This window comes from Salvia miltiorrhiza, chromosome 8 (genome assembly GCF_028751815.1).
Source record: "Salvia miltiorrhiza cultivar Shanhuang (shh) chromosome 8, IMPLAD_Smil_shh, whole genome shotgun sequence".
NCBI classification, from domain to species: Eukaryota; Viridiplantae; Streptophyta; class Magnoliopsida; order Lamiales; family Lamiaceae; genus Salvia; species Salvia miltiorrhiza.
Window position 1 is genome coordinate 28,369,352 of NC_080394.1, and position 26,052 is coordinate 28,395,403.

The 26,052-nt window shown below is 37.1% G+C and overlaps 2 protein-coding genes and 2 non-coding genes across 4 annotated transcripts; all 4 read right to left on the reverse strand.

The window, feature by feature from the left end:
• Positions 1–296: 296 nt before the first annotated feature.
• On the reverse strand, positions 297–379 carry LOC131002079 (small nucleolar RNA snoR118). Its single transcript, XR_009094159.1, has one exon. It is a non-coding gene; the product is annotated as a small nucleolar RNA snoR118 (small nucleolar RNA).
• Positions 380–490: 111 nt separating this feature from the next.
• LOC131002061 (small nucleolar RNA R66) lies at positions 491–562 on the reverse strand. Its single transcript, XR_009094142.1, has one exon. It is a non-coding gene; the product is annotated as a small nucleolar RNA R66 (small nucleolar RNA).
• Positions 563–7,144: 6,582 nt separating this feature from the next.
• On the reverse strand, positions 7,145–11,666 carry LOC130997467 (uncharacterized). The gene is made up of 6 exons (XM_057922779.1): positions 11,349–11,666; positions 9,685–9,754; positions 9,536–9,598; positions 9,214–9,252; positions 9,032–9,088; positions 7,145–7,464 (listed from the first exon to the last, which is right to left on the reverse strand). Exons 1-6 carry the CDS (start codon positions 11,546–11,548, stop codon positions 7,372–7,374), a joined length of 522 nt encoding a protein of 173 aa, XP_057778762.1. The 5' UTR covers positions 11,549–11,666; the 3' UTR covers positions 7,145–7,371.
• A 7,386-nt stretch (positions 11,667–19,052) lies between these two features.
• On the reverse strand, positions 19,053–22,168 carry LOC130997468 (probable pectinesterase/pectinesterase inhibitor 58). Its single transcript, XM_057922780.1, has 2 exons — positions 20,911–22,168; positions 19,053–20,646 (listed from the first exon to the last, which is right to left on the reverse strand). The coding sequence occupies exons 1-2, from the start codon at positions 21,920–21,922 to the stop codon at positions 19,142–19,144; spliced, it is 2,517 nt and encodes an 838-aa protein (XP_057778763.1). The 5' UTR covers positions 21,923–22,168; the 3' UTR covers positions 19,053–19,141.
• Between the last annotated feature and the right edge of the window lie 3,884 nt (positions 22,169–26,052).

Here is a 26,052-nt window from a genome sequence, read left to right on the forward strand (position 1 = left end):
CACAAGTTATAAATTTGTTAATATTTTCTTATATTATACTCCATCTGTCCCAAACGAAATGTCATGTTTTCCTTTTTGAGTTGTCTCAAACGAAATGTCCTGTTTTTATAATTTTATCCTAAAAAAAAAGAATATAATAATTGTTGGTACCAAAACGAACTCAGCTGATTCAGTAGGACGTGATTCGTGAAGTGTGACTTTAATTGGGTTTATCTTTTCAAAATTACACGTTTATATAATATTGCAGTTTAATATCACAAATTCATCAATTTTACAAAACAAAATCAAGAATATAAAGATCAGATTTAGCTTTCTAGGCTGCATTGTCCATCAATATCGCAGTTTTAATTGCTCAGAGCCCAGTGCGATCATCATTTCAACCTTCCATAAAACTAATTGAACTTAAATTTTTTACTAAATAACATAAATGAGAAATTATAATAAAAAACTTATTTATGAAAACAAAAACAATATTTGTATTTGCGGTGACATCCTCAGCGAAAATGCTTATAGTTGTCATCAAATTGACAATCAGGTCTCAAAGATACATGCCATCATTGGATCACACAAAAATCACACCCCAAAATTTCCGATCAATCATAACTAACGAATTTATTATTTGGAAAGGATTTTAAACTTTTTGCATCAATTGACGTTAATATTATTAAGCACCACACTTGTTTAATTATACAAAGACTGATAATATTAAAAATTAAAATAAAATTAACAAATTAATGTTTGATTGAAAATGCACCATCTAACAATGTTGTGACAAAAAAAAAAAGAAGTGGAGTAATATAATTTTTTTTCCCAGAGGAAGTAATCAACCTTAAATCAACAAATTTAGGTGGAAGGGGAAAAATAAAAATGGCGTGTCATCCAATAACATTGAAGCGCAACTCCAGGGATTTAGAAAGGAGAGGGCTCAAGCAGATTGGAGCAAAGTTTTTCTGTGCGCACAAATAAAATCTCGGGAATCACAGAAGTAAACATTCCGGAGAAGAACTATGTGCGGCGAGAAATTGAGATTGAACAGAAGAAAACCTAAACGCATGGGAATTAAGTCAGGTAGGAAGTAGTTGAAATTAAAGGAGGGCGGCAAAAGAAGTAGGGAACCATAGACCAATCGTAACTCAGGTTGGAAGCAGTTGAAATTAAAGGAGGCAGGCAAAAGAAGTGGAGAACCATAGGATCAACTCTGCTTCTTTATAGAGAGAGAGAGAGAGTGGGCTGGGCCCTTCGAATGGAACCCTAGATGACCAAAAAAGGGGAATTAAAAATTAGGGTGCAGTTGCGACGACTAATTATCATTTATCATAATATGGGTTTTGGGGCGGGGGAGGTTGCGTAAATAAATTTTATTAAAGCAACACAGAAATTGAAAATACCATGCCAATACGAACAAAAACCGTTTGAAGAATATATATTTTCCATGATTTTCTAATCTAGATCCAAGTTTGAGGATCACAATATATATATAATGAAGAGTTCAATGGAGATCATTCCCCTATGTAGAGAATAAAGATCAAATCAGAGTCATTGATCTCACCAAAATCAATGAATCAGATTCATCCGAATTCTTCAAGTTTAAAAAATCCCGTAAATTCCTCATTTTCCAATTCTGGGAACAAACGAACATTATTATGAACTTACGAACATAAGTATTTTTATTTGTATGTTCATTTGTTTTTATACGAACATATCGACGAACATTAGTATGTTCATTTGTTTTTTATACGAACACATCGACGAACATTAGTATGTTCGTAAGTTTATAATAGTGTTCATTGGTTCCCAAAATTGAAAAATGAGGAATTTACGGGATTTTCTAAACTTGAAGAATTCATATTAATCTTATTCATTGATTTTGGTGAGATCAATGGCTCTGATTTGGTCTCTATTCTCTATATAGGGAAGTGGTCTCCATTGAAGCTGACCCTATATAGTTGAGAATTATCTTTTTATTCATCATAAACAAATCTATATATTTTACGAACAGATCAACATAAGTAATGAACAGACGTATTTAGTAAAAATAGAGAAAAACTCGCCACCAGCAGGATTCGAACCCGGGGCAAATTGTTGTTCATGCGGTACATTGATTTGTTCAACAAAATTATAGATCTGTTCGTTTTTATTTTACGAATTCTCTATTCTCCACAATATTTAGCTTCTCTGTTGAACCCTTCTCTCTCTCTCTCTCTCTATATATATATATATATATATATATATATATATATAGGGAGAGGTTCAAATAAGAACCACTAAATAAAATTAGAACAGAGAATCATTTTAAACCATTCGATCATCAAGATCTACGGTGGATGCATCATCTTGGTGGATGAATGCAGATCCTGGGTTCGAATCCTGAACGGAGCAAAAAATTTATTATTTTCGGATGCATTAAATTTAATATCGAATGCATTAATTTATATAGTAGATGCATTGATTTTAATGGTTCTTATGTTCTCACGATAAGTGTGGTTCTCACTATAACCACACCCTATATATATATATATATATATATATATATATATATATATATAGGGAGAGGTTCAAGAAAGAACCATAAATAAAAGAAGACCGGAGAACCATTTTCAGCCATTCGATCATGGAGATCTACGGTGGATGCGTCATCTTGTTGGATGAATGCAGATCCTGGGTTCGAATCCTGAAGGGAGCATTTTTTTTTAAATTTTTTAGTGCATTAATTTTAACAGCAAATGCATTAATTTTTACAGTGGATGCATTAGATTTGATGGTTCTCCCGTTCTCACAAATAATGTAGTTCTCTCTAGAACCACACCCTATATATGTATATATATATATATATATATATATAGGAATGGGATCATATAGATCCCAATGCTTATAATAGATCCCTAGATCCAAATCTTGACCACACATTTATGACATGTGGTGCATCAAGATGGTGACACGTGGCAAGGATTCCAAGGCAAAATCTGGAGGGGTAAAATTGGAATGTAATTTTCGGATTTAATAATTAAAAAAATATATTTTTTTTTAGATTTTCTCAAAATAGATATATTTTAGATGCATATAGTTTCACACAAAGATGCATAAAGTTTTCACATGAAATGCATAACTTTGAACAGAAAAATGCATTTAATTTTTTCAATTTTGGTATTTTCACCACCCCACCCCATACCACCCCCCAATCCAGCCCACACCACCCCCCAACCCTCCCCATTACCACCCCCCAAAAATAGGCATGTTTCACATGCATATAAAATCAAACAAAAATGCATAAAGTTTTCACATAAAAATGCATTAAATTATACAAAAAATGCATTTCATTTTAATAAATCTGGTAGTTTCGCCACCCCACCCCTGCCCCTGCCCCCCCCCCACCCCACCCACCCCCCACCCCAAAAAAAAAAAAAAAATTTCAAAAACTGATTTTCTGATTGCTGGCCCACCCCCACCCACCCACCCACCCCCCCAAAAAAAAATTATTTTTTTATTTTTTTTCAAAATTGATTTTCAAAAAAAAAATTGGGGGGTGGGGTGGGGTGGGTGGGTGGGTGGGGGGGTCAGTGGTCAGAAAATCAATTTTTGAGAAAATAAAAAATAAAAAAAAATTGTGGGGGTGGGTGGGTGGGTGGTCAGAAAATCAGTTTTTAAAAAAATAAATTTTTTTTTTTCGGGGGGGTGGGGGGTAGGGGGTGGGGGGTAGGGTTCTGGGGTGGGGTGGGGTTCAGGGGTGTGGGGGGTGGTGTTGGGGTGGGGTGAAATCTTATGCATTTTTATATGAAACTTTATGCATTTTTATATGAAAGTTCATGCATTCTCGTATGAAACTTTATGCATTTAAAATATACATATTTTGAGAAAATCTAATTTTTTTTTTTTCGAAAATTACATTCCAATTTTACCCCTCTCCAGATTTTGCCTTGAAATGCCTTGCCACGTGTCACCATCTTGATGCGCCACATGTCATAAATGTGTGGTCTAGATTTGGATCTACGGATCTATTATCAGCTTAGGGATCCACCGGAACCCAACCCTATATATATATATATATATATATATATATATATATATAAAGTATTTTCAATCTTCAATCATCAAGATCTACAGTGTATGCATCATCTTGGTAAATGAATGCATCACATGAGTTTGAATTCAGGAGTGAGCGATGTTTTATTTTTTCAAATGTATTAATATTTACGGCGGATGCACTAATTATAAAGGTTAATTGCCATAAAATTCAAAAGCTTTTCGAAATTTCACAATATTCTCATCAATTTAAATTCGGCGTAGAAATACATGAATCAATAATTTGTTCTTAATATTCTCAAAATTAAAAAAATCCGAAGAGATGACATGGCAAACACCTATGACATGTCAATTACATGCCAATCAGCTGTGACATGTCGTTATTTTATTTTATTTAATAATCTTATTTATTTATAATTAATTTAAAAGAAAATCAAAAATCACCTAGCCCCAAACACCCTAACCAACCCCCTCCCCCCTCCTCTCTCTCCCCACCAAAAAACCCCTCGCCTACCCCAAACACCATACCCTCTCCCCCGAATCCATCCCTCTTCTTCTCGATCTCTCTCTTTGCTCCATCAAATTCGCCGCCGCCTCTGATCGTCCACGGTAGGAACATGTCAGAGACGAAGCAGATGGGGTTGAGGCGTTGGGTGAGGTCGTCGACGGGTTGTTGGATGAGAGAGAGGGCTTTGAAGAACTTGGGGAGGAGCTTCGCGAGTTTGCGTTGGAGGTGACTTGATCGAGGCTCACGATGTGGTCGGGGAGGCTGAAATCTCTGTGAGGGAATCCGATTGTGATGAGCTCGACTTTGAAGCCGGAATCTTGGGCCTTTTTTACTAGGTCGGAAAAGGCAAAGGTGGAGATGATGGTGGCTAGGGCGCAATATTGAAACCGCGATTTAGGGACCAAGGAGGGAGACGGTGACCGACGTGTCGTCGGAGTTTCAGAGGGTGACCGGGAAGTGGCGGATTTCGCCTGAAAAGAAAGAGGGGACAGCGGGATCTGTGAGTGTGTGCGCTGCCTGTACTATGTGTGTGTGTGTGCATGTGTGTGTGTTGTTGTTGTTGTCAGTTGAGAACAGGGGACATGGGCGGCAGCGGCCGGAGATAAGAAAGGGAGACGGTGGGAGTCCAAAGTTCGGTGGCGGCGGCGTGTTCTAGTTTAGAGGGTGACTTCGCCCCAATTTTTATTTTTATTTTTTTTTGTAGTTGAAAATCAAAACGACGTCATTCTTTTAGCCGGCCGACATCGCTACGTTGGATATTTTGGTGTCCATGTCAGCTTCAAATTAGGAGAATTTTTAAATTTTGGGAACATTAAGAACAAATTCTTGATTTTTAAATTTGTGAGAATATCGCGAAATTTCGAAAAACTTTTGAATTTTACGGCAATTAACCCCTAATTATAATGGTTCTCACGTTCTTACAAATATATATGCATATATATATATATATACAATTATAAAATGTTTTTTTATAATTATTAAAAAATTAATGACAACTTATAAAATACTATATTAACTGTATTAAACTAATTAACTATTAGATAAAAAAATTATTATAAGTTTATAACTTTATTCAGACTTTAAAATGTAAACACATCGAGTAAATATAAAATTAGTTACATTTATTTAACTAAAGGACTTTGTAAAGCAAACAAATACTTCATTCGTCCACAAAAATGAGGCATAATGATTATATTTGGTGTCCATAAAAAATGAGGCATTTTTCATTTTAGTACATGGATCCACCTTTTTTTCTTATATTTTTATCTTTACAAAAACAATTTATATATATATATATATATATATATATATATATAATCATCTTTAATTTAACCTCAACTACTCATTTCATACAATGGTGGAACTCTTTCTCTACTAACCACCCATTTTATTAAAACACGTGCCCAAAGAATGTGCCCCGTTTTTCGTGGAAGAGGGAGCATAATATATAAGTATGAGCTATATATAGTTATATTTGAATATCTATAGACTATAATTATAATTCTAGAATAACTATAAATTTAGAATAAGTTACATCTATGTTATATTTGTATATCTATAATTTCAATATACCGTAAAGTATAATATTCCAAATTTCGGTATGTCGTACGGCATTGATATGAAAAAGTTCATACCATAATTCGATATACCGAAGAGTTTAGTACAATAACGTACTACAATTTATCGTATGATATATGATACGGCGAAAACTTGTCGACATAACGTACTGATCCACCCCTACTTCTGCTTCAACCACTTTCTAATTTTCGACGACCAATTAGTTCATAACCTTGCAAAATTTTAATAAGGCCGATTCATCTTAAGATGGGTTCGTGTTCTTTGGATTTTTTTCTCTTCCACAACTCATGGGGTTGTATTTCTTTAAGGGCGTTTGATTCGCTGAATGAGATTAGATAAAATTAATATCATTAGAGAATAATTAAATAATCCATCTAATTTTGGATACGAGCTGATTTATTCATCAAGAGACGAATTATGCAAACCAAATATTTTATTAAGTCAAATTATTTTATCAGTTATGTATTATCGCCCAAATCAAACGTCTCTTTTGGGTATACCATTCTAATACCCACTCTATCTCAAATTAATAGACCACAAGACCCAGACACAAATGTTAAAAAACGAATAAACCATGCAAGATAAAATAATTTTTCTTTTGATGATATATTTGTCAAAAAAAAAGGAAGATGATTATTTATGAATTATGTAAGATACTTATTATGTATTGATTTTACATTTTATGAAGTATCATAATAAAATGACACGTCCAAATAAGAAAATATAGCTTATTAAATTAAGACAAAGAAACTAAATTGTATTTCTCTTCATTTATTTTATTAACATTTTTACCCAAGGAAAACGTTTAGAATGTACTTATACTATTGACCCTAGTCTTTCTCTTACTCCCCCACCAACCATTCCTTTGAATGATTAAGGACAAAAAATCTTAATGCAATGGCACAAAAACATGAAAAGAAGTTGAAAACACACAGCTATCCAATATAGTAGAACCTAGTATACAGCCAAGCCAGTTTATAATGGATCAAATCCTGCAGCTATGAATAAAATTTCACCGTCAACAATGGCCACAAAACATTTCAATAAATAAGTTCCATTTTCCAAAGCTGTTAATACGAAGATACCAAGAAATTCATCCTAGACATACCATATAACATCAAACCTGAATGGCTCGCCAAAGGCCAACAACTTGACCAGCAAAGGTTGTATAATGATATTACCCCACAAACAACAGTGAATATTACATAGAGCAAATCTCAACTCATGCCCCACGATGAACAGAATATATATGCTGATTAACATCATCAATCATAACTAGCATTCAAGAACTTCAATAGCTCATTCCGGTTGTTCTCTGCCAACTTGTCTTCCTTTGTTTTATCTAGCTTCAGTAATATCTACAAAGGAAGTGTGACAACGACTTATACTCATATTTATTAGGTTAATAACAACCTAATGTAGTAAATGCTGCTTTCTTTAATGGATGGAGAATAACTAGCTTACGCCAGCAAATTATTCAATTTTATAGAATAAACCTTACAAGAGGTTCTATAGAAATAAGGGTAACCCTATCAACTTCTCGAAATTACGCTCAGCTCCCCTATACTAACACAAGGACATGAGCGTAAGCATTCCATGCAGTTCTGTGTAAATTAAAGTAAAACCCCTTAACTTTTCAAATTACATCCACCTCCCTCACACTAACAGCACCTAGGAAACTACACCTTTTTCCATTAACAATACCTACAACTCTAAAATAACACTAACCGCTCTTTCTGTTAGATCTAGCATGGAGCTGACCAAATTGCAAGTCTTAAAAGCATCTCATATCATAAAAGCTGGTGTAAGTAACTAAACCTTAAAGTATTTCATCTCATAATTATACCTCAGCAGCTTATACAAGAATCATGAACAAACTCTAAAAGCGAAAAACACTTTTAGTATTTTACTATTAAATGTCAATCAAAATTGACTTCCTTATACTAATGCTTGGATTTAGAAGTAAACTTGGACTGTTGTTTCATCCTTCTAGCTCACCAGTATTATGCTTTGCCATCAAAACTAAATGTGGTTTTTTTTAGGTGGGGGGCAGCTGAATATAAAAATAGAAGGAAAATGCATATATACAATTAAATGCTAAACTATTTCGCCTTTAAAGTTTATTGGGTACCTAGATTGGCAATGCTTTTCAATGATAGAGGAAATAATTCTTAAGATTTAAATATAAATCATGATATCCAGGAAGTAATTTACTAAAAGCACCTCATCATGGGTTTTAAACATTTAATACATGGACATTAACCTCAGGCGTGTAGTTCTTGCAAACAACACTACCAAAGACTCAACATAAGGGCATAGATAAGATAAGATGCCAATAGATATTAGAGGCTGTGGATATTCTACATGGTTCTGCACCAATTCCAGGCAAGTCTAATTTCAAAGATGTACTTTTGGCCCACTGCTGATAATTTTATTGACATCATTCATACGATTTAAATTATAATACTCCCTCCATCCCATAAGAGTGTGCATTTCTTTCTATTTTGGGACGTCCACGAGAGCGTGCATTTGCCATTTTTAGACACTACCTCATCACTAACTCCTTATTTCTTACTCTTACTTTATAATGGATCACTTTCTCCACTCCTAATACACTCATCTAACATTTTATTAAACATGTGCCACCAAAAGTGATGCACACTCTTGTGGGACGGAGGGAGTATGAGCCAATATTTGAGGTTTACCAAATAACCACAAGAAAAATCCCTAAAATTCATGCTAGTTTAATTTTTATTGATGCAATTCTTACATACAGATATTAAGCTGATGAGGTTCATAGGCACCATTGTGAACCATAAAGAATGCAAGAATAAGTTAATATTTTTGAATGTTGTTGAACAAAAATAACACATAAATGCTTCCATGCACATATGCTGCATATGCAGAGGAAGGAATGAGTCATACCTTTTTCCCAGAGACGGCACTGCGACGAGAACTGTCATCTTTGTCTTTTCCCAAGAACTGAATAAACATAGTATACATCAGGAAACATAGATGTTCTCACCTTTAAATCATATAATGTGAAATATCTAAATCGGCAAGGATGCAAGCAGCGCAGAATAGCATTTAGAAAGTAAAATAAAAACCTTGGAAAGCTGCACAGGACCACTACTTCCCTGCTTCTTCTGTATATAGCTCACATTGGCATGACAAAACCAAGCCAGAAACATCCAGGATCACCATGTCACAGACACCAGCTCCAATTTCGAAGAGCCATTAATGAAAGGCAGAAAGTAACATAAGAATCTCATATTGAAAAATCATTATGTGCCAATGAAGAAAAGACAACCATGATTCCACCTTAAGAGCATAACAATATCCACTTCAACAAAAAACTTTTTGATATGGTTCAGAATGAAGTCTTATCATAAAATGAAGATCCTATGAGCAAAAGAAATAATTTTATACCTCTTTATCTTTCAGTTTATGGCGTTCATGTCTATGACCTTTCTTTTTCTCTTTGTCTTTCTTCTGTAATGCAGCCAACCAGTAAACAAGCAATAATGTGTGACAAGATAAGTGCTAATCAACAAGTAAGCAAATTCCCTCAAGATCACCTTCTTTGATTTTTCAACCCTTTTATGTCGCTTTGAATGATGGGATGCATGTTCTTCACTGTCAGAAGAACTGGAATTCACAAAAGCAAATAACATGAATTCAGAAGAGAAGTCCATATGCCATCAGTCCCATTTCATAGCTAAAGTAAAATAACAAAGCGTGTGAAAAACATTTCTAAAGAGCATTTTTCAGTGACAAAAGAGCACAAGATCTGAAAAGATTAAAATGTTGATTTTCATACATAACAGCACCACTTCATTTTCAATAATAATCTAAAAATTATTGCACAAAATATATGCAAGTTAATTTTCAACCTAAAATGTATGAGTGTGCTACATTAAATACACACTTATCTTATGTGTCCATTAACTTTTTCTTGAAAGACACTGCATGCTCTCTGTCATAACACTTATAATTGAAAACAATACAATTTCCTATTCCACATGCTTAATTGGCAAGATTGAAAAAGATAATCGTGGGCTATATATTATGCCTTAATATGTAATTGGCTTGGTCCTGCAGGCTGCAACACTAACCACTTCAGTGGTGCAGAAGAAAACCTAGTAAGAAAAGTCCTTTTATCTGAAGAATTCGAAGGGGAACCCTTGAAATATTGAACCCATTAACGTTTATCCAGAGGTTTCTAAGAGATGGATACAATTAGAATTACTTTTCTTGACCAAGCATGAAAACAAAAGAAATGACAGACATTTATATAACAAGTTGATGGACTGAAAATCAATAGCAAGAAAATAGGGCAGTTAAAACAGAATCACAATGAGCAACAGCATCACAAGTAACACTATGTTATCCTTGGCTTAAGTCATTTTCCCAATCACGAAATCACCATTGAATTGGTAATATATGATCAAATTTAAAAACATGGGATGCAACTTTTCTTGCAGGTATATTCATTGAATTCACTCAAACTAATTAATACTTCCACAGCACTATATTTTTTATCCTCAATTTTTTTTTCTAACTCTAAAATAGCTAGATCTTTGATTTTCTAAGATAAAGAAGTCCGTGCTTTGGGATTCCTATTCCAAACCTATTTTTAAAACTTACATTCTCTCAAGTTAAACTTGCATCACCTTCTCCAATACGTTTCCTACAAATACATCCACTTCAATAACATTCTTGAGAAACACGATAAGCTTCTTCTAAAACGCTCAAGTAATCCCACCATTCAATGGGGGAATCAAAATTTCATTCATTTCATTCTCGACAACATAATGTAGTAGCAAGGTCAATTTTTCTTTTTTCACAAGTAACAAAAAGCAAATCGGATCCAACCAAAAGTTGTCTGATTATATAAATTGCTCCAATGTTCAACCGAAAACCTTTTTCAATCATCAAAAGTTATAGACAAATTTGGAAAAATCAAATTAGCCATCAACCTATAAGGGAAATACAAATTCAAGTTAATTCCGAGAGAAATTATCTGGCCCAATCACTTGAGTTTCAAATCGGACCCTAAAGTTGAAAAATCTACTTATCAACATACCCTACAGGCTTACACATACAAAACCAATCCTATCAAGCATGAATTTAGCTTTAAATCAGGAAAATGAAAAGATAAATACGAAAAAACCTAAATTGAGATCCATAAGAATACAGATTCAGTACGGAACTTTATAACAAACTTTTATTTATGTATGACCTGTAGTCTTCAGAGGAAGAGGTGTAGCTTTCTGAAGAAGAGAGCGATTGACGCCTACGGCGACGTTTTGTGTGGGAGCGGCTTCTTTTCCTTACTTTGAGAGGGTCTTCGTCGGTTTTTTGGCGGCGACGAAGCCGGCGTCGGCGGCGAGACTCGTCGGAGGAGGAAGACGACGTCGTTGAGGACGAAGATGCTGCCATTTTGATTATTTGGGCTTCTTAATGATCGTCGCTTGCTCATACACTATTTATTAGGGCTTGTGTTACGGGATAATACTACGTCGTTCCGAATTTTGCTAAGTCAAGGCTCTCTTGTATTAGCCATCTATGATATATCTATCTATATAACTAGTGTATTACCCGTCGAAATTCGACGGGTACATATTTTCTTGTAATTTATATATTTTATGTTATTCTTATGATAATTATATAAAATATTTTTTTATGTAAATTATTTATATAATTAATTAAATTAAATTATATTAGTAATACATTTTAAATTATATTAATCTCAACAACTTTTAGCAATTAAATTATTAATTTTATTGAGATCATAAAAATACCCATTAGTTTTCATATGAAATTTTATAAAAAGTTGACGCGTAAGAAAATAAAGAGAGTAGAAATACATATAAATTTGACATAGGTATGATGGAGGATTGATTTGTTGCATTTGTTGTTACAAGATTTATTAATTTTCTTCAATTTTTTTTTATTTTGCCTTTTGACCATAATTTTATATGGAGTTTGAAAAATCATAATTGAATTGTGAGTATTATATAATTCCAAACTTCTAAAAGCATAACTAATTATGAAAATAATCTCGCCTCATATTTAAAAGACCATAACTGATTTATCGAGCATCATATCATTTGGAGTTTTAAGACCAACCAAGTTGTGGGCATCATCTCGTCGCAAACTTGACAGATCATCTCTAACTTCTGAGCATCATCTTATCTGAAACTTGAAAGAGAATCATCTCGTCCAAAACTTGAAAGAGCATCATCTCATCTAGAGTTTGAGAGAGCATCATCAAATATGAAATTATATTCAACCATGACTCCAATTGTCAACTATCTAACAAACATAACTCTAACAATTTAGATATTTTATTTATATATGTAATTTTATTAGTTCAAACTCTAGAGAGAAAGGGAAGAGAAGAGTTCTTAAAGCAGTAAAAGAGAGAGTGTGTGCTTTATTTCATCATCGTAGGTATTTATAGGCATTACAGTTGGGGTAAAGTAGTAAATTCGTTTGGTCATCTATTCCGCATGCTCGCCATTAAACTAATTAAGGCTATTATTAGATTATAACTTGTCAGGTCGTTGTCCCCTAATTACAGAGCTGGATTCTGTCCTCATCATTCCGCTCTGTCTAGTAGTTCTGGATTTCCTTCCTTGGGGCAGACTTCTACTCTTTGGCGATTTGGCTCTGGCTCTGACTCTAGATCTGGCGACTTGGCTCTGGCTCTGGCTCTGACTTTAATGACTTAGCTCTGCCAGCTCTGCTCTGGCAACTTGGCTCTGGCCCTCTGCTCTGGAAGCTCTGCTCCGGTTAGTTCTGGCTCTGGCAGCTCTGCTCTGGAAGCTCTGCTCTGGCAACTCTGCTCTGGTTAGCTCTAGCTCTGGCATCTCTGCTCTGGCATCTCTGCTCTGGCAGCTCTGCTCTGGCAACTTGGCTCTGGCCCTCTGCTCTGGAAGCTCTGCTCTGGTTAGCTCTGGCTCTGGAAGCTTTGCTCTGGCAGCTCTGCTCTGGAAGCTTTGCTCTGCCAACTCTGCTCTGGTTAGCTCTGCTCTGAACCCTCTGCCTATTTCTCACAGCTTCTTTGCTCCCTGCTGCTCATCTTTGGTATTCCACTTTGGTATTCCAAGCAAAGCTACGTGTCCTGATCTTATGACCTTGCATATTTCACCCCTCATCAGAGTTGATAAATCATATTGCTTCCATGCAACAATCACAACACGGTTGATAGCAGATGCCAAAATTCTTTCCAAAATTTGTTCTTTCTAAAATAATAATCATTCTATATTTAAAATAGTGAAACGCGTTATTAAATTAGGAAACTAATTTAATACTTACCATAAATGTGTAGGAAGAATCACGGCAGATCAGGAAATGGAGGTATCAAAACAGAGAAGTCGTCGGTGGGGTGCGGGTCGACGGCACGGTGGACGAACTCCAGAGCTCAGCGGTGACTCGGCGGCGGACGAACCGCAAGCTCAGCGGCGACTATTTCGCCGGAGTCTAGAAGAAGGAACGACAACGCGTTATAGGAAAAAGAAATCTTAGGGCTCTTGTATTAATTGCTTCGAATGGAGAATCCTCATGGGTTTATGCTAGAAGTGGAAACAGAATCAAACTAATTAAGGAATGGAAGAGGGAGTCAGAGATGAGGCGGAGCAACGCCGCCCTTAGGACGACGGCGACGCTTGAATTTAGAGGGAGAGAGAGGCGGGCAGTTTAAGGGGAGAATTAGGGCTCGATTTGAGTGTGCAATCGACTTTAGAGAGAGAAAATGATTGAGAGAAGATAGAGACAGTGAAGGGGGAGACGACGCCGACCGGATTCAGGGACGGCGGCGATGGGGTGAGGAAGAGGGAGGCGTGAGGAAGAGGGAGGCGTGACTTTTGTTTTAAAAGTGAGAATGAAAATATATAGATTGGATTCTCAAATGCCACGTTGGAGATTGAGATTGAAAAGAAAGAATTTGAGGCCTGCCACGAGGCTAAGGCCTAATCGTATTATAGAATAGATATTATTATTATTATTATTATTGTTATTATTATTATTATTATTATTATTATTATTATTATTATTATTATTATTATTATTATAGTAGTAGTAATGGACGAACAGAAACAAATAAAGTTTGCAGAAATGAAAAATATATTTTTCTTTCCTATATAAATAAAATGTATGGATTTATTTTATAAAAAATAAAAATAAAATTTTAATTATTTTGATAGACATAAAATGAGATTTTGTTTTAAAGTAATCAGTTTATAGAATTTGTGCCTTATTATGCAAACATGTAAATCAATGACCGGACCCGTTTATAATTTACATACACGTGCATGTCTCAATTCAAACTTAATTTAAAATTAATTTTATTGAAAATTAAGAATATAAATATTATATATATATACAATATAATATAATATATTGCAACATATACATAAAATGTGTACGTTATTGAGAAATATAAAATTAATAACAAATATACATCTAATCACTAACATTCAATTAAAATAATTTATCGTATATAAATTATAATTTTTTTTTCTTGTCAGACATGTAAATCTAATTTTTATCGAGATAAAATAAATAATAAAATTTATTAACTTAGATTATATGTATTGTTAATATTATATATATATATATATATATACAATTAATTATATTTATTAAGATTAATGAATCTTTATATGGAATGTAATAGTTAATTAATTAATAAATAATGAAGAATATATATGGTAAGTTTCTTAAATGGAGCAATTCTAAGCATGCCATGTAGGTTAAGGCTTAATCCTATTATATAATAGATTGCAACATATACATAAAATGTGTACGTTATTGAGAAATATAAAATTAATAACAAATATACATCTAATCACTAACATTCAATTAAAATAATTTATCGTATATAAATTATAATTTTTTTTTCTTGTCAGACATGTAAATCTAATTTTTATCGAGATAAAATAAATAATAAAATTTATTAACTTAGATTATATGTATTGTTAATATTATATATATATATATATATATAAATATACAATTAATTATATTTATTAAGATTAATGAATCTTTATATGGAATGTAATAGTTAATTAATTAATAAATAATGAAGAATATATATGGTAAGTTTTTGAAATGGAGCAATTCTAAGCATGCCATGTAGGTTAAGGCTTAATCCTATTATATAATAGATAGTATTAAAAAAAACTTTCTATTTTAAATCAATTTCAAACCGACTTTAAAATTAAATGATAATTTTATAAATATATTAAAATTAAAAATTTATTTGTAAGTTACATTTTTTTGTATTTCCTTTTCTTTTAACATTTTGTTTTTTTATTTTATTTCTTTATGAAGTTATGAAATTCGATTAATTATAAAATATTGAATATGCATATCAAATTAAAGATCATGGTAATAGTTTCAATTTGATATATTTTATGTAAATATTTTATTTAAAATATAAAAATTATATTTATTTAAATTACAATTTTAAAAAAAATCTCTCTCTTCTCTCATTTTTTCTAATTAATATAGTATTTTCTAATTTTTTAATTTTTATTTTATAAGTTTTTAAAAAAAATTCATAATATCAATTTTTATTATTGTGAATTCTTCTTTATTTTTATTTTGTCAATATCCAGCTCAAATATATTCAGTTAAAATTATTTTTCTATTATATTTATAAATATGATAATTAAATTGGTATCAATTTTATATAAATATTAGAAATATAAAACATTTTAGAGAGTGCTTTTGAAATAGTCATTTTCAAGAAGGAAACACAATATTTGGCCACTAATTGAAAAAACGCAAAATTTGGCCATGTATTACGTCTAAAGACTGTTTTAACCGGATTCGGGTCGAATTCGAGTTTGCGCGCGAGTAGGCACATATGGCACTATTAGTGCTATATGTGCCAACCGAAAAAAGAAAAAACAAAATCTAAGTATATGGCACTAATATGGCTATAAGTACCATTCGTGCAACACTATATGAGAGAGTATATGGCACTAATGGCATTAATATGGCCATATGTATCATTCGTGCAGCACTGAGTATATGGCACTAAGAGCAACTGCAGCGCCTGTGTCGAAGCGTGGATCGACCCGCGTCGAAGGAGACGGCCGCGCGCTGGAGACGCGGCCAGATGCGAGGCGAGGTCGAAGGCTGGACCCGGGGCGAGAGATGAGAGAGTATGGCGCGTCCGAAGGACGCGCCCAATTTTTTAAAAAAAGAAACAAAAATCGTTAATTTTGAATTAATTCGACCGTTGGTTAATTTTGAATTAATTCGACCGTTGGTTATTTTTTTTTTAAATTCAACCGTTGTTATCAACGGTTGTTTTGAATTTTTTTTTTCCCCTTCTATAAATACCACTCTTCCACTCTTTCAAATTCACCAGCATCTTCAACTACAATTCTCTCCCAACAACAATTTTCTCTTCTATATTTCCAAAGATGGATTGTGAATTCGATGAATACCTCGAGCAACAAGGCGGAACGACATTTTCACAAGCCTCCAATGTCTTGGCTACGGGAAATGTTCCTACGCCGGCGGCGAACGCCAACGCTCAAGAAGAGCCGGAGGAGGTGAAGCCGAAAGCCAAGGGCACCCGCGCTGCATATTCTAGCGAGGAGTCCGAGCTCGTGGCAATATTGTGGGCGGAGGCAACCCACAATCCTGTTTTGGGAACCTCCCAAAAGTTGCTCCAATATTGGGGAGCAATCGCCGAGAAGTTCAACGCGCTCAATACGTCGGGAGCGCCGCCGCGAAAGCCGAACCATCTCAAGTCCCACTTCGTCCGTGTCCAAAAGGAGATAAAATTCTTCGAGGGCTTCTACAACACTTGCAAGGACAATTGGGGGAGTGGTATGAGCGACGATCAAATCTTCCAACAAGCCCAGACGATGTTCGAGGCGAATTTCAAGAAGCAATTCTCCTACGTTAAAGCTTGGAAAGTGCTTCGTGAATGCCAAAGATTCACGTCGCAAGTCGGGGATGTCCACTCCGCCAAAAAGTCGAAGGGCTCCGATGGTGGAGCAACCACTACTTCTTCGGAGCCGATTGTCACGGCGAGACCCCAAGGCCAAAAAGTGGCAAAGCGAGACAAGGGCAAGGCGAAGAAGGGAGAAGGGTCTTCGGGAGGAGGATCGGCGTTCTCCGACGCCCTCGAGAAGGTGGCCGAAAGCATGAGGGAGCATGCTCTCAAAACGGGGGAAATCGCCGAGGTCAAAAAAATTCAAGCCGAGATGAAACGGGAGGAGATGGATATGAAGCTCTTGAACAAGGACACGACGGGTATGACGGATGCACAATTGGCCTTGCACAACCACCTAGTCCAAGAAGTGCTCAAGCGTCGAGGGCTTATTTAAATTAGGAAATTATGTTATTTTTAATTTTATTATCGTATTTTAATTATGTTTTTAATTTTATTTAAATTATTGTAATGTAGAATTTTAATTTTAATAAAATTTGAATTTTAAAAATAAAAGTGTAGAAATATGAATTTTGTGGAAATGGGGATCTAAGCACCCACCTAAGACACAATGCATTGGAGAGGGGTGTGTCTTAGGTGGGGCCCACTCCTAAGACACCCCTCTAAGCAACAAGCATTGGAGATGCTCTAATAGTGTCATGTGTGCCTAACCCGCACGCAAACCCGAATTCGACCCTAATTTGGTCTGCCCTAATTAAGGATAGTCTAATACGTAAAAATATTGTATTTTCCTCTTCAAATGGCCATGTGAATATATTGTTTCAATATTTTATGTGCATTGTACCATTTGCATAGAGTGCAAATGCTATTACTACTAAAAAATAACGTGGAATTATTTGTCAAGATAATGATTTTAAAAAGTAATTTAATTTTATGGCCAAATCAAATTGAATAAATAATTTATTTTGTCAAAGTTGTTTACATTTTAAAATTAAATTTAATAATTTTTTTATTTGATCAAATTAAATTGACAATGTATTATAATTTTAATCACTATCCACCAATTAAATTTGGATTTTGGATTTATAGAGTAATAGCATCTTTTTCCATAAATTTTTATTTGGTGAAATCTCATAAAAAAAATTAGTGTGGGATGAGAAAATACACTATGATTAAATATTTAATTTTATGCTCAAATCAAATTGAAGAAATAATTTATTTGGTCTAAATTATTTATTTTTCAAAATAAAATTAAATAAAATTTTTATTTAACTAAGTAGATTTGATTAAATTAAATTAGCAATGTGTGTTAATTTTAATCACTCCACCAATATGGGATTACTTGTCAAGATAATTAAAATGGAGGAGAATTCAAAGATTTTAAAAGGATGTGATTTTAAGATGCCACTAATATTATAGTCGTCGTTTTTATTTAGTGATGACTGATGAAGTGCGTAAAACAACATGACATTGAGGCTTCTACCATTAATCCGTGTTGCAAAATCAATTTGAAATAGAATGGTTGCGATCCAACATGATCCAAAAAAGAATACTAGATATTTTAAAAATAAAAGTAAAATGATAAGTTTGACATTATGCTCATAAATTTCATTGTCCTATTAAATTAGTACTTTATTATTTTTAAAAATATTCCTAAATATACTTTATTTTTTGAAATAAAATTGTATTAAAACTTCGTTATACTAAAATGATTTTATTCATTATTTATGAGAGTGATACATAGAATAGTAAATTAATAGGTATAAAATAGAAAAATGCATATAAATTGTATCTTTCAAAGAAAAATAAATCCATTTCCTTAATTTATGTGAAAATTGAAGGGGAGGCTAGATTTAAAATTTTAAAACATGATAATACATATTAAAGAATACATTTCATTCCCAGAACACTTATTTAAGGAGGATAGAACGATAGTAATTTAGTGTAACATTTTGTGCAAATTTTTGAAGTTTAAACATTTCCATAGCAAGGTATCATGTTAGATGTTAGACGATCAAATGCATGTACATATTTATGTGCATATTATATATATTCTGAATTGTATTGATTCTTGGTAGTATAGTTTCAGAAACCGAAAAATTAATAAATTAGTTCTACAATGCACCAGTAAGAGTAGGAGCTTGAGTGGTCTGTGGTGATAACTGAAACTGAGGAGCGCCAGTCGGAGAAGCAGTCGTAGCTTTCCGAGGAGGCGGCGCCAAACCACCACTAGGTGAAGGAGCAACTGCATTTGACAGATGCGTTGAAGTCGGATTGCCCTTAGGAGATAGAGATGGCATAATAGGTGCACTCGATTGAGGAGACGACGCTGGAGCACGGCTTGGAGTGATGGCCGATGATGCAGCCAGCGGACTCAAAGCCAAAACTGGAGTGATGCTAGGTGATGCGGCCATCGGACTTAAAGTCGGAACTGGAGTGGTTGCTGGAGACGTGGCAGATGGACTCAAAGCAGGAGAGAGACTTGGAGGTTCTGATGTATCCGAACTTGGAGTAGGAGCTGGAGCTGGAGCTGGAGAGAGATCTATAATCAACTCCCCAGTTTCTATATTCCAGCTACCAATAGGAGCCGAGGCGTCTGAGCCAACGCCAACTTCGAGAGATGAAGGAGAAACGACGCTTCCACTAGGTACTTGTTGTGCAAGTGTCGGTGGAGCTGCTATGCTTGACTGTGGAGTGTAACTAGGAGAAGCGGCAATAGGAGTAGCAGGGGTCTGAGTTGGAGTCGTAGTCAAAGAAGGTGGAGATGGAGATGCAGGTGGATGAGTTGGAGTTCCACCGTTTCCTTTGTTATTGTTAGAGTTATTAGAATCGGATTTCTTTTTTCTTTCAGCTATTGATCCCAAATCTTTCGTCTCCTCCGTCGAGATGGGTGAGTACTTAATGTTAGGATCTTCCTTAGGCACAGGAAAGATGAATCCCGCCGCATAAGGCACTCTATGTTGAGGTATCCATCGGTTGCCGTCGAGAAACTCTGCAGCGGTAAAACGCTTAATACGATTGGGCGGCACCTCCTTGACGCCGGGCCATTTGACGCGTTGCGCCTTGGGCGAAGCTGGGCCTCTGTTGTTAAATTCAGTGTAAAAGAGGGTTTCAAAGGCGAAGGTCTTGTCCCAAGGCATCCATCCTTCCGGATGGATGAAATCGTCGAGAAACGACTCCATGATGATGGTCCTTGAGTATTCCTTCCATGGCCTGCCCAGGTACGACTTGATCTTGTTCTTAACTGCCTGCAGCTCCGCGTCTGCTTTGAATGTGCAGTTTTGAAGGACCAGCGCCGTCGGCTGCCGCACGTCCAACCTACCTTGAGCGGTTATGATGTTTTGTTGGTTGTCCAACGGCTTTCGAAATAACATTGTGCACCCTTGAAAAATGGCAGCGCTATCGCCAAAGATGAAGTCGATTGTGCCCGAGATAAGGCAGTCTTTATAGAACTGACGATAGGCGTGCGTGTAGAGGGTGTCTTGGTAAGCTTCTATGTGGCAGTTGTAGTAGATCGACTTGTCTGAGCTCGCGCGTAGCGCTACGGCCTGGAGCTTTGCAGCCCCAGCTGAGTTCTCGAAAGCTATGTCTCGAGCTATGAAATCATCCCCTTGTACAGCTGTGTTGGATTATCCAATTTGTGTTAGTATATCATCCAAAAATTTGCACTACACTAGTTCATTGATTTTGCTACACATGATAGTTAGACCTATCATTTTACATAGAAATTAGAAAAAGTTGTGGAAAATAACGGGTCCAACCACATGTTTCGTGAAATCAATAAATTGGTATAGTACATATATATGTCTGATAGATTTTTTCTGAGCAAAAACATTTTTGATTAGAAAGAATTGAATTGAATTTAACACGTGCATATACACACCGACAGTTGCAGTTTGGTAGGTGCCGACTCCGTCGACGAAGTTCAAGCTTCCAGTGATCCTGGTCTTGGTGGGGCCATCGCCGATGATCATGAGGTGTGTATAGGTGGTGTTGATTTGTACCTGCTCTGCGTAAATCCCCTCTTTGATGTAGAGAACGAATGTTTTATTACTATGTTTAGGGATGTGGTGGAGAGCTTCATTGATTGTTTTGAACTTGCCACTGCCATCCTTGGCCACGACGATGTTCGGCCTAATCTTGGCTGCTTCGACGGCAAGGAGCCTACGCTTCTCAGCATCCACCCAGCTGCCGTGCTCCGCCACCACAAGGTCTTCTTGGAAGAGAAGACGGCGACGGCGACGACTACTACTACTAGTCTGTTGGTAGCCTTGGACGCCCATGGACTCTAGAAATGTAGATATCTCAGCAACCATAGCAAGCGCGTTGCTAGTCATTTGCATGGAGATGGTGAGTAAGTCCTTCATTCTTGCTCCAGCGTCACTATGGAGTTTTTCGAAGCCATCAAGGCAAGTCTCTTGGTGCGTCATGGCGCCACTAATCCAAGTCTTCAGCTCCAAGAGGATGTCGTCGACGTTGGTGATGTCGAACTGGCTGAACTTGGAGAATGATCTGTTGAGGTCGTCGATGGCGCGGTTTCCGAGCTCGCCGCATGCGTCGAGGGCGGCTCGGGCGCGGGGATCGGTCTGAGCTTGTTTGAGGGCGGTGGTGTTATGGAGAGTGGCCTTGATGTAATCGATGGTGGCCTGCATGGACGCTTGGATCAGCTCTTTGGGGTCGCTGCTGTTGTGGCCGTTAAGGCTTTTGAAGCAAGTCTCTTTATAATCTGTGGTTTGGCAGATGGCCGTGATGGCCTTCTGCGAAGATGATGTTTTCACCTTCGATTTGTTGTCGCTCCCGTCGTGGCTTACGAATAGCAGGCCCACCACCAGCGCCACCAGGAGAAGAGAACTCACCGCAATTATTGCAATTTTTTTCGGCGCATCTTGACCCATATTCGATTAATGTTCGTCCTAATTAATTAATCCTCTGATTTATGGACGTTGATCTATAGTTTGGGTGGAGAAGGGCGTGAAAGGGTCACGACTTCTCCATCAAGAATATGAAGATGAAGATCAGAACTGGTGTTTTGCGTCGAGATAATTTGACTACGCGCAATTGAATTATTTTGGATGGGAAGAAGGGAAATTGCTTTTGGATTAGAAGGTGCTTATTTCTGGTATGTGGGAAAAATCAGTCAACCAATCATTTCAAAGTAGATAAAGCTATCAATGGTGGAACTGTCATGCATGAATCTTGGAGATGAAATGTTTTCCATAAAAACAGGAGAAGAATAATTAGTTAATACATCAAAACTAATTGTGAAAATTACACCGCGGTTAATTTTCGATGGCAAATATTTAGAGGTAACTATATATATATAGTAAGAAAATGCCTAATGCAATAACTGCCAATCTTTTGTACAAATCATAACTAGATAAACCTATTTTAGCCAAATAGAAAAACGGACCTTAAATAAGAAATTTATTTAGTACATTAATCATAATTCCTCTCATAACAGTTAAGTATGGGTTCATTGGTGTTGTTTATAACACCTTAGGCACCCTCTCCTTGATAGTTTGGCTTCTGAGGATGAGTTCTACCTAGGGTGTTGTAGCACATTACAAGCAGGAGTATTTTGGTAACTACAGAGCTGGCACGACTAAAGGTAATTCATGTTTTCAGATATGTTCTTCACGATGCTGAAGGGCAATCTAGTCTTTCCCATATTCTACTTTCCACGTAGGCCGACAATAAACTATTCAATTGTTCCAATATTGCAAGCTCATCTTATCAGCTATAAAAGGTGAGATAGAGCACGCCACTTTTGAACGGAAAAAGTGAGATAGAGCACGCCACTTTTGGCGTTTTGTGAGAGAGAGCACGCCCGCCTCCGAACCACGCCGTGGCTCTACCCGTCATCGGCCACCTCCACCTCCTGAAACAGCCGCTCCACCGCAACATCCACCGCCTCTCCCAGCGGGCCGGCCCCATCTTCTCCCTCAAGCTCGGCGTCCGCCGCGCCGTGAGCATCGCCGATCCAGCAGCAGTCGTCCAGCAGCGGTGCTCTCGCCTCATCGCCGGGCAGCAGCGAGTTCGCCGCGCCACCAGCCCGGCGTTGCTCGCTGCACACCGGCCGTCTCAGTTCGCTGCTGCTGTGCCCGTCAGCCCGGCGCTCGGAGCAACCTCACCGCAGCTTGAGAGAAGCGACGCCATCGACGTCGCGCGGCCCTCGACGTTCGCAGCTCAAAGCTGCGTCGAAGGAAAGCGGCGACGTCGTCACAGATTGCCTCCGTTTGTGAGAAATGGCATCGCTCCAGCCTCCCCTCCAAAATTACCCGATTGTGTCTAATAACTTTGCTCCTGTCAGTCGATCATCATCGCCACTCCACAGTTCTACTAGGGATTTCACCACTACTGATCAGACGACAATGAACTCTACGACAGTAATAACGGCGCTTCTCTTCCCCGAGTCTGGGATCACGATGCCTCCGAGCATCACTGTCACAGATAGTTCGGCGGAGAATGCTAGAGCTACTGATGATGTTTCGTTCCCGGAAATCGCTGCGGTGATGACTACCCATACTGTCGGTGTCTCTACTCAGGCCGATGGTCCTAAGGGCCTGATCCCACCTCGCTCGATCGGGACTGCCCATCCGAATGTGCTCAGTCCACCGTCTGCTTCGAAGGTGTCGCCGGTCTCTTTTGCAGATAAACTGAAAGCTAGGGATGGCAGTCCGACAGAGCAAGTTTCCAAGCCTAGGGACGTCCCCGCTCATGACTTTACAATCCTCCGGCCAGAGTTGGTGGATCTCAAACGTTGCCTTGTTTTAGAGCCTTCTTTCCACCAACGACAAGTCCGGCGTTTCGCCCATGCGGTTCACGGCCGGCTGATCCTCCGCAAAGGTGAGTCACCTCGGTTTGCAGCGGATCTTTGGCAGGAACTTCAGCAGCTTTGGAAACCGTCTGTTGGTTGGTCGATTCATCCTCTCGGAAAAGGTTACTTCACTTTTAATTTCGCCACCGACGAGGATAGGGCAGCGGCCTTCGCTAAAATGACTTGGCGTCTACGCTCAGGTATACTCCATCTCCAGGCTTGGGTGCCGAATTTTGATCCCTACAAAGCGAATTCAACCCTTGTTCACGTATGGATTAGAATCTTTAACTTGCCACATGAATATTGGCACCCAGAGGTTCTTTCCGGGATCGCACGAGAAGTGGGTACGCCTATCTTGATTGATGGTCAGTCTGCACAGGCTCATGTGGGTCACTTTGCTAGAATTCTTGTTGAGTTAGATGTTTCGGCTGATATTCCTGAGGCTTTAGATATTAAGTGTGGCGACATTGATTTTACTGTCAAGTTTGTATATGAGAATTTGCCTTATTACTGCTCGGTTTGCAAGGTTGTGGGACATATTTCTAACGAATGCAGAAGGAGGAAAACAAACACGACCGAGGAGGGCTTTACGGAACATCAGGGCCGGGAACGTGGTCAGTCCAAGGTAGATGACCACAGGGTTCATCCTCGTCCCTACACCGGAAATCAGGAATCTCCAGCAAGGGCTGGAAAGGCTTTTGCTGAGGTTGGACAGAAACTGAACTCTTCTTCAGACTCTCCTACCTCATCCAATCCCTTTGCTGTGTTGGTTTCTCTAGAGTTGCAAGATGAACATAGACTTGTTTGTGATGATAACATGGAAAAGCCGCCATCTGATGGAGGCCGAGCTTCAGATGCTTGCATCTATCAGGACAATCAGGATAGAAAGGATTTGGAACAGCTTGAGTCAGATGACGAAAAGAACCAAATTGAGGTAGTGGACCAGGAACACGAGAGGACTTCTGCACCTTTGGTTGTTCAGCCGCTTGCTGTGATGACTGACAACAACGATTTGCTCACTTTGACTGGGACGACAGGACCCATTTCTCGTAGACGAGGGCGTCCGAAAGGGGCTATCAACAAGAAGGGGAGAGTTTCTGATTCTTCTATCAAGCACAGGCTCCGTCGTATCATAATGAATGGCATGTCCTCGGATTTCCAAAACTCAGCACGCCGTGATGATATGCAGGGCCCAGGTCTTGACACTTCTTCACCTGTAGAGTTCCTGAATAAAGTGAAGTATGCTCAGTCTAGAGGACAGATTCTGCAAAACTTTGTGATCAACTCCGATAACTCTTCCGATGCAGCCCATGCTATGTCGATTGTGGCCTCTAAAAAATGGGGCGATATGTTGGACGATGAAGATGACGATGTTTTAGACGAGGACGACCCTCTTAAAATGTTCTCTTAGTCTTGGTTTCTTTTTTTGGTTACCCGGGGTTTCTTGCGGGTGCTTTTGCTTGTTTCCTTTGTCTCTGGTCTCTCTTTTTTCTTTTCTTTTTAATAAAATTTCTATTTCAGCTATAAAAGGTCTTTTTGTCTTCTTCTTCAGATCTGGTGACTTCAAGTGTTTTTCATCATTCAGTTCTGCCCCAAGATAATCCTCTCATCACATAGCCTCTCCGACAACTGATCTCTGGTACTCTGATCGGCTTGTTCAGCTCTGACACCTAATTTCTCATAAGATAGATATGCATCTCACTTCTTTTGTACCTTGTAGATTAAATATTAGTATGTTCGTGAAATCAAGGGCCTTGGGTATCTGGGCTTAATCTTATGTTGCTAGGCAGGCCCAAATACCCTCACTCATTACTATTCCATTGCTTTTATTATTATTATTTTTTTTTGATAAATTTACAATATTAAATAAAGAAATTAAAAGGCCGCGCCACATGGGACTCGAACTCAAGACCTTTGGCCTTAGACATTAACCCCTTACCGTTTGTCCTACATTTATTGGCTTTAGTTATTTCTTGGTTCGTGATCTCAAGATATCATTTTAGTTATAATTGTAGAGTTTGGACAAGATTTTGTGATGTTCAACATTTCTTGACTAAATTCTCCTATTTTCACAAGGTTTTTTTTATTAATTTATTTTAATTCTCGTATTCTTTTACGTTGTGATTAAAATCTCCTACAAGAATTTGCATAAATAATTTAAAGTTCAATAATTCAAAACATACTTTGCAAAATAAAAAAATCACCTCG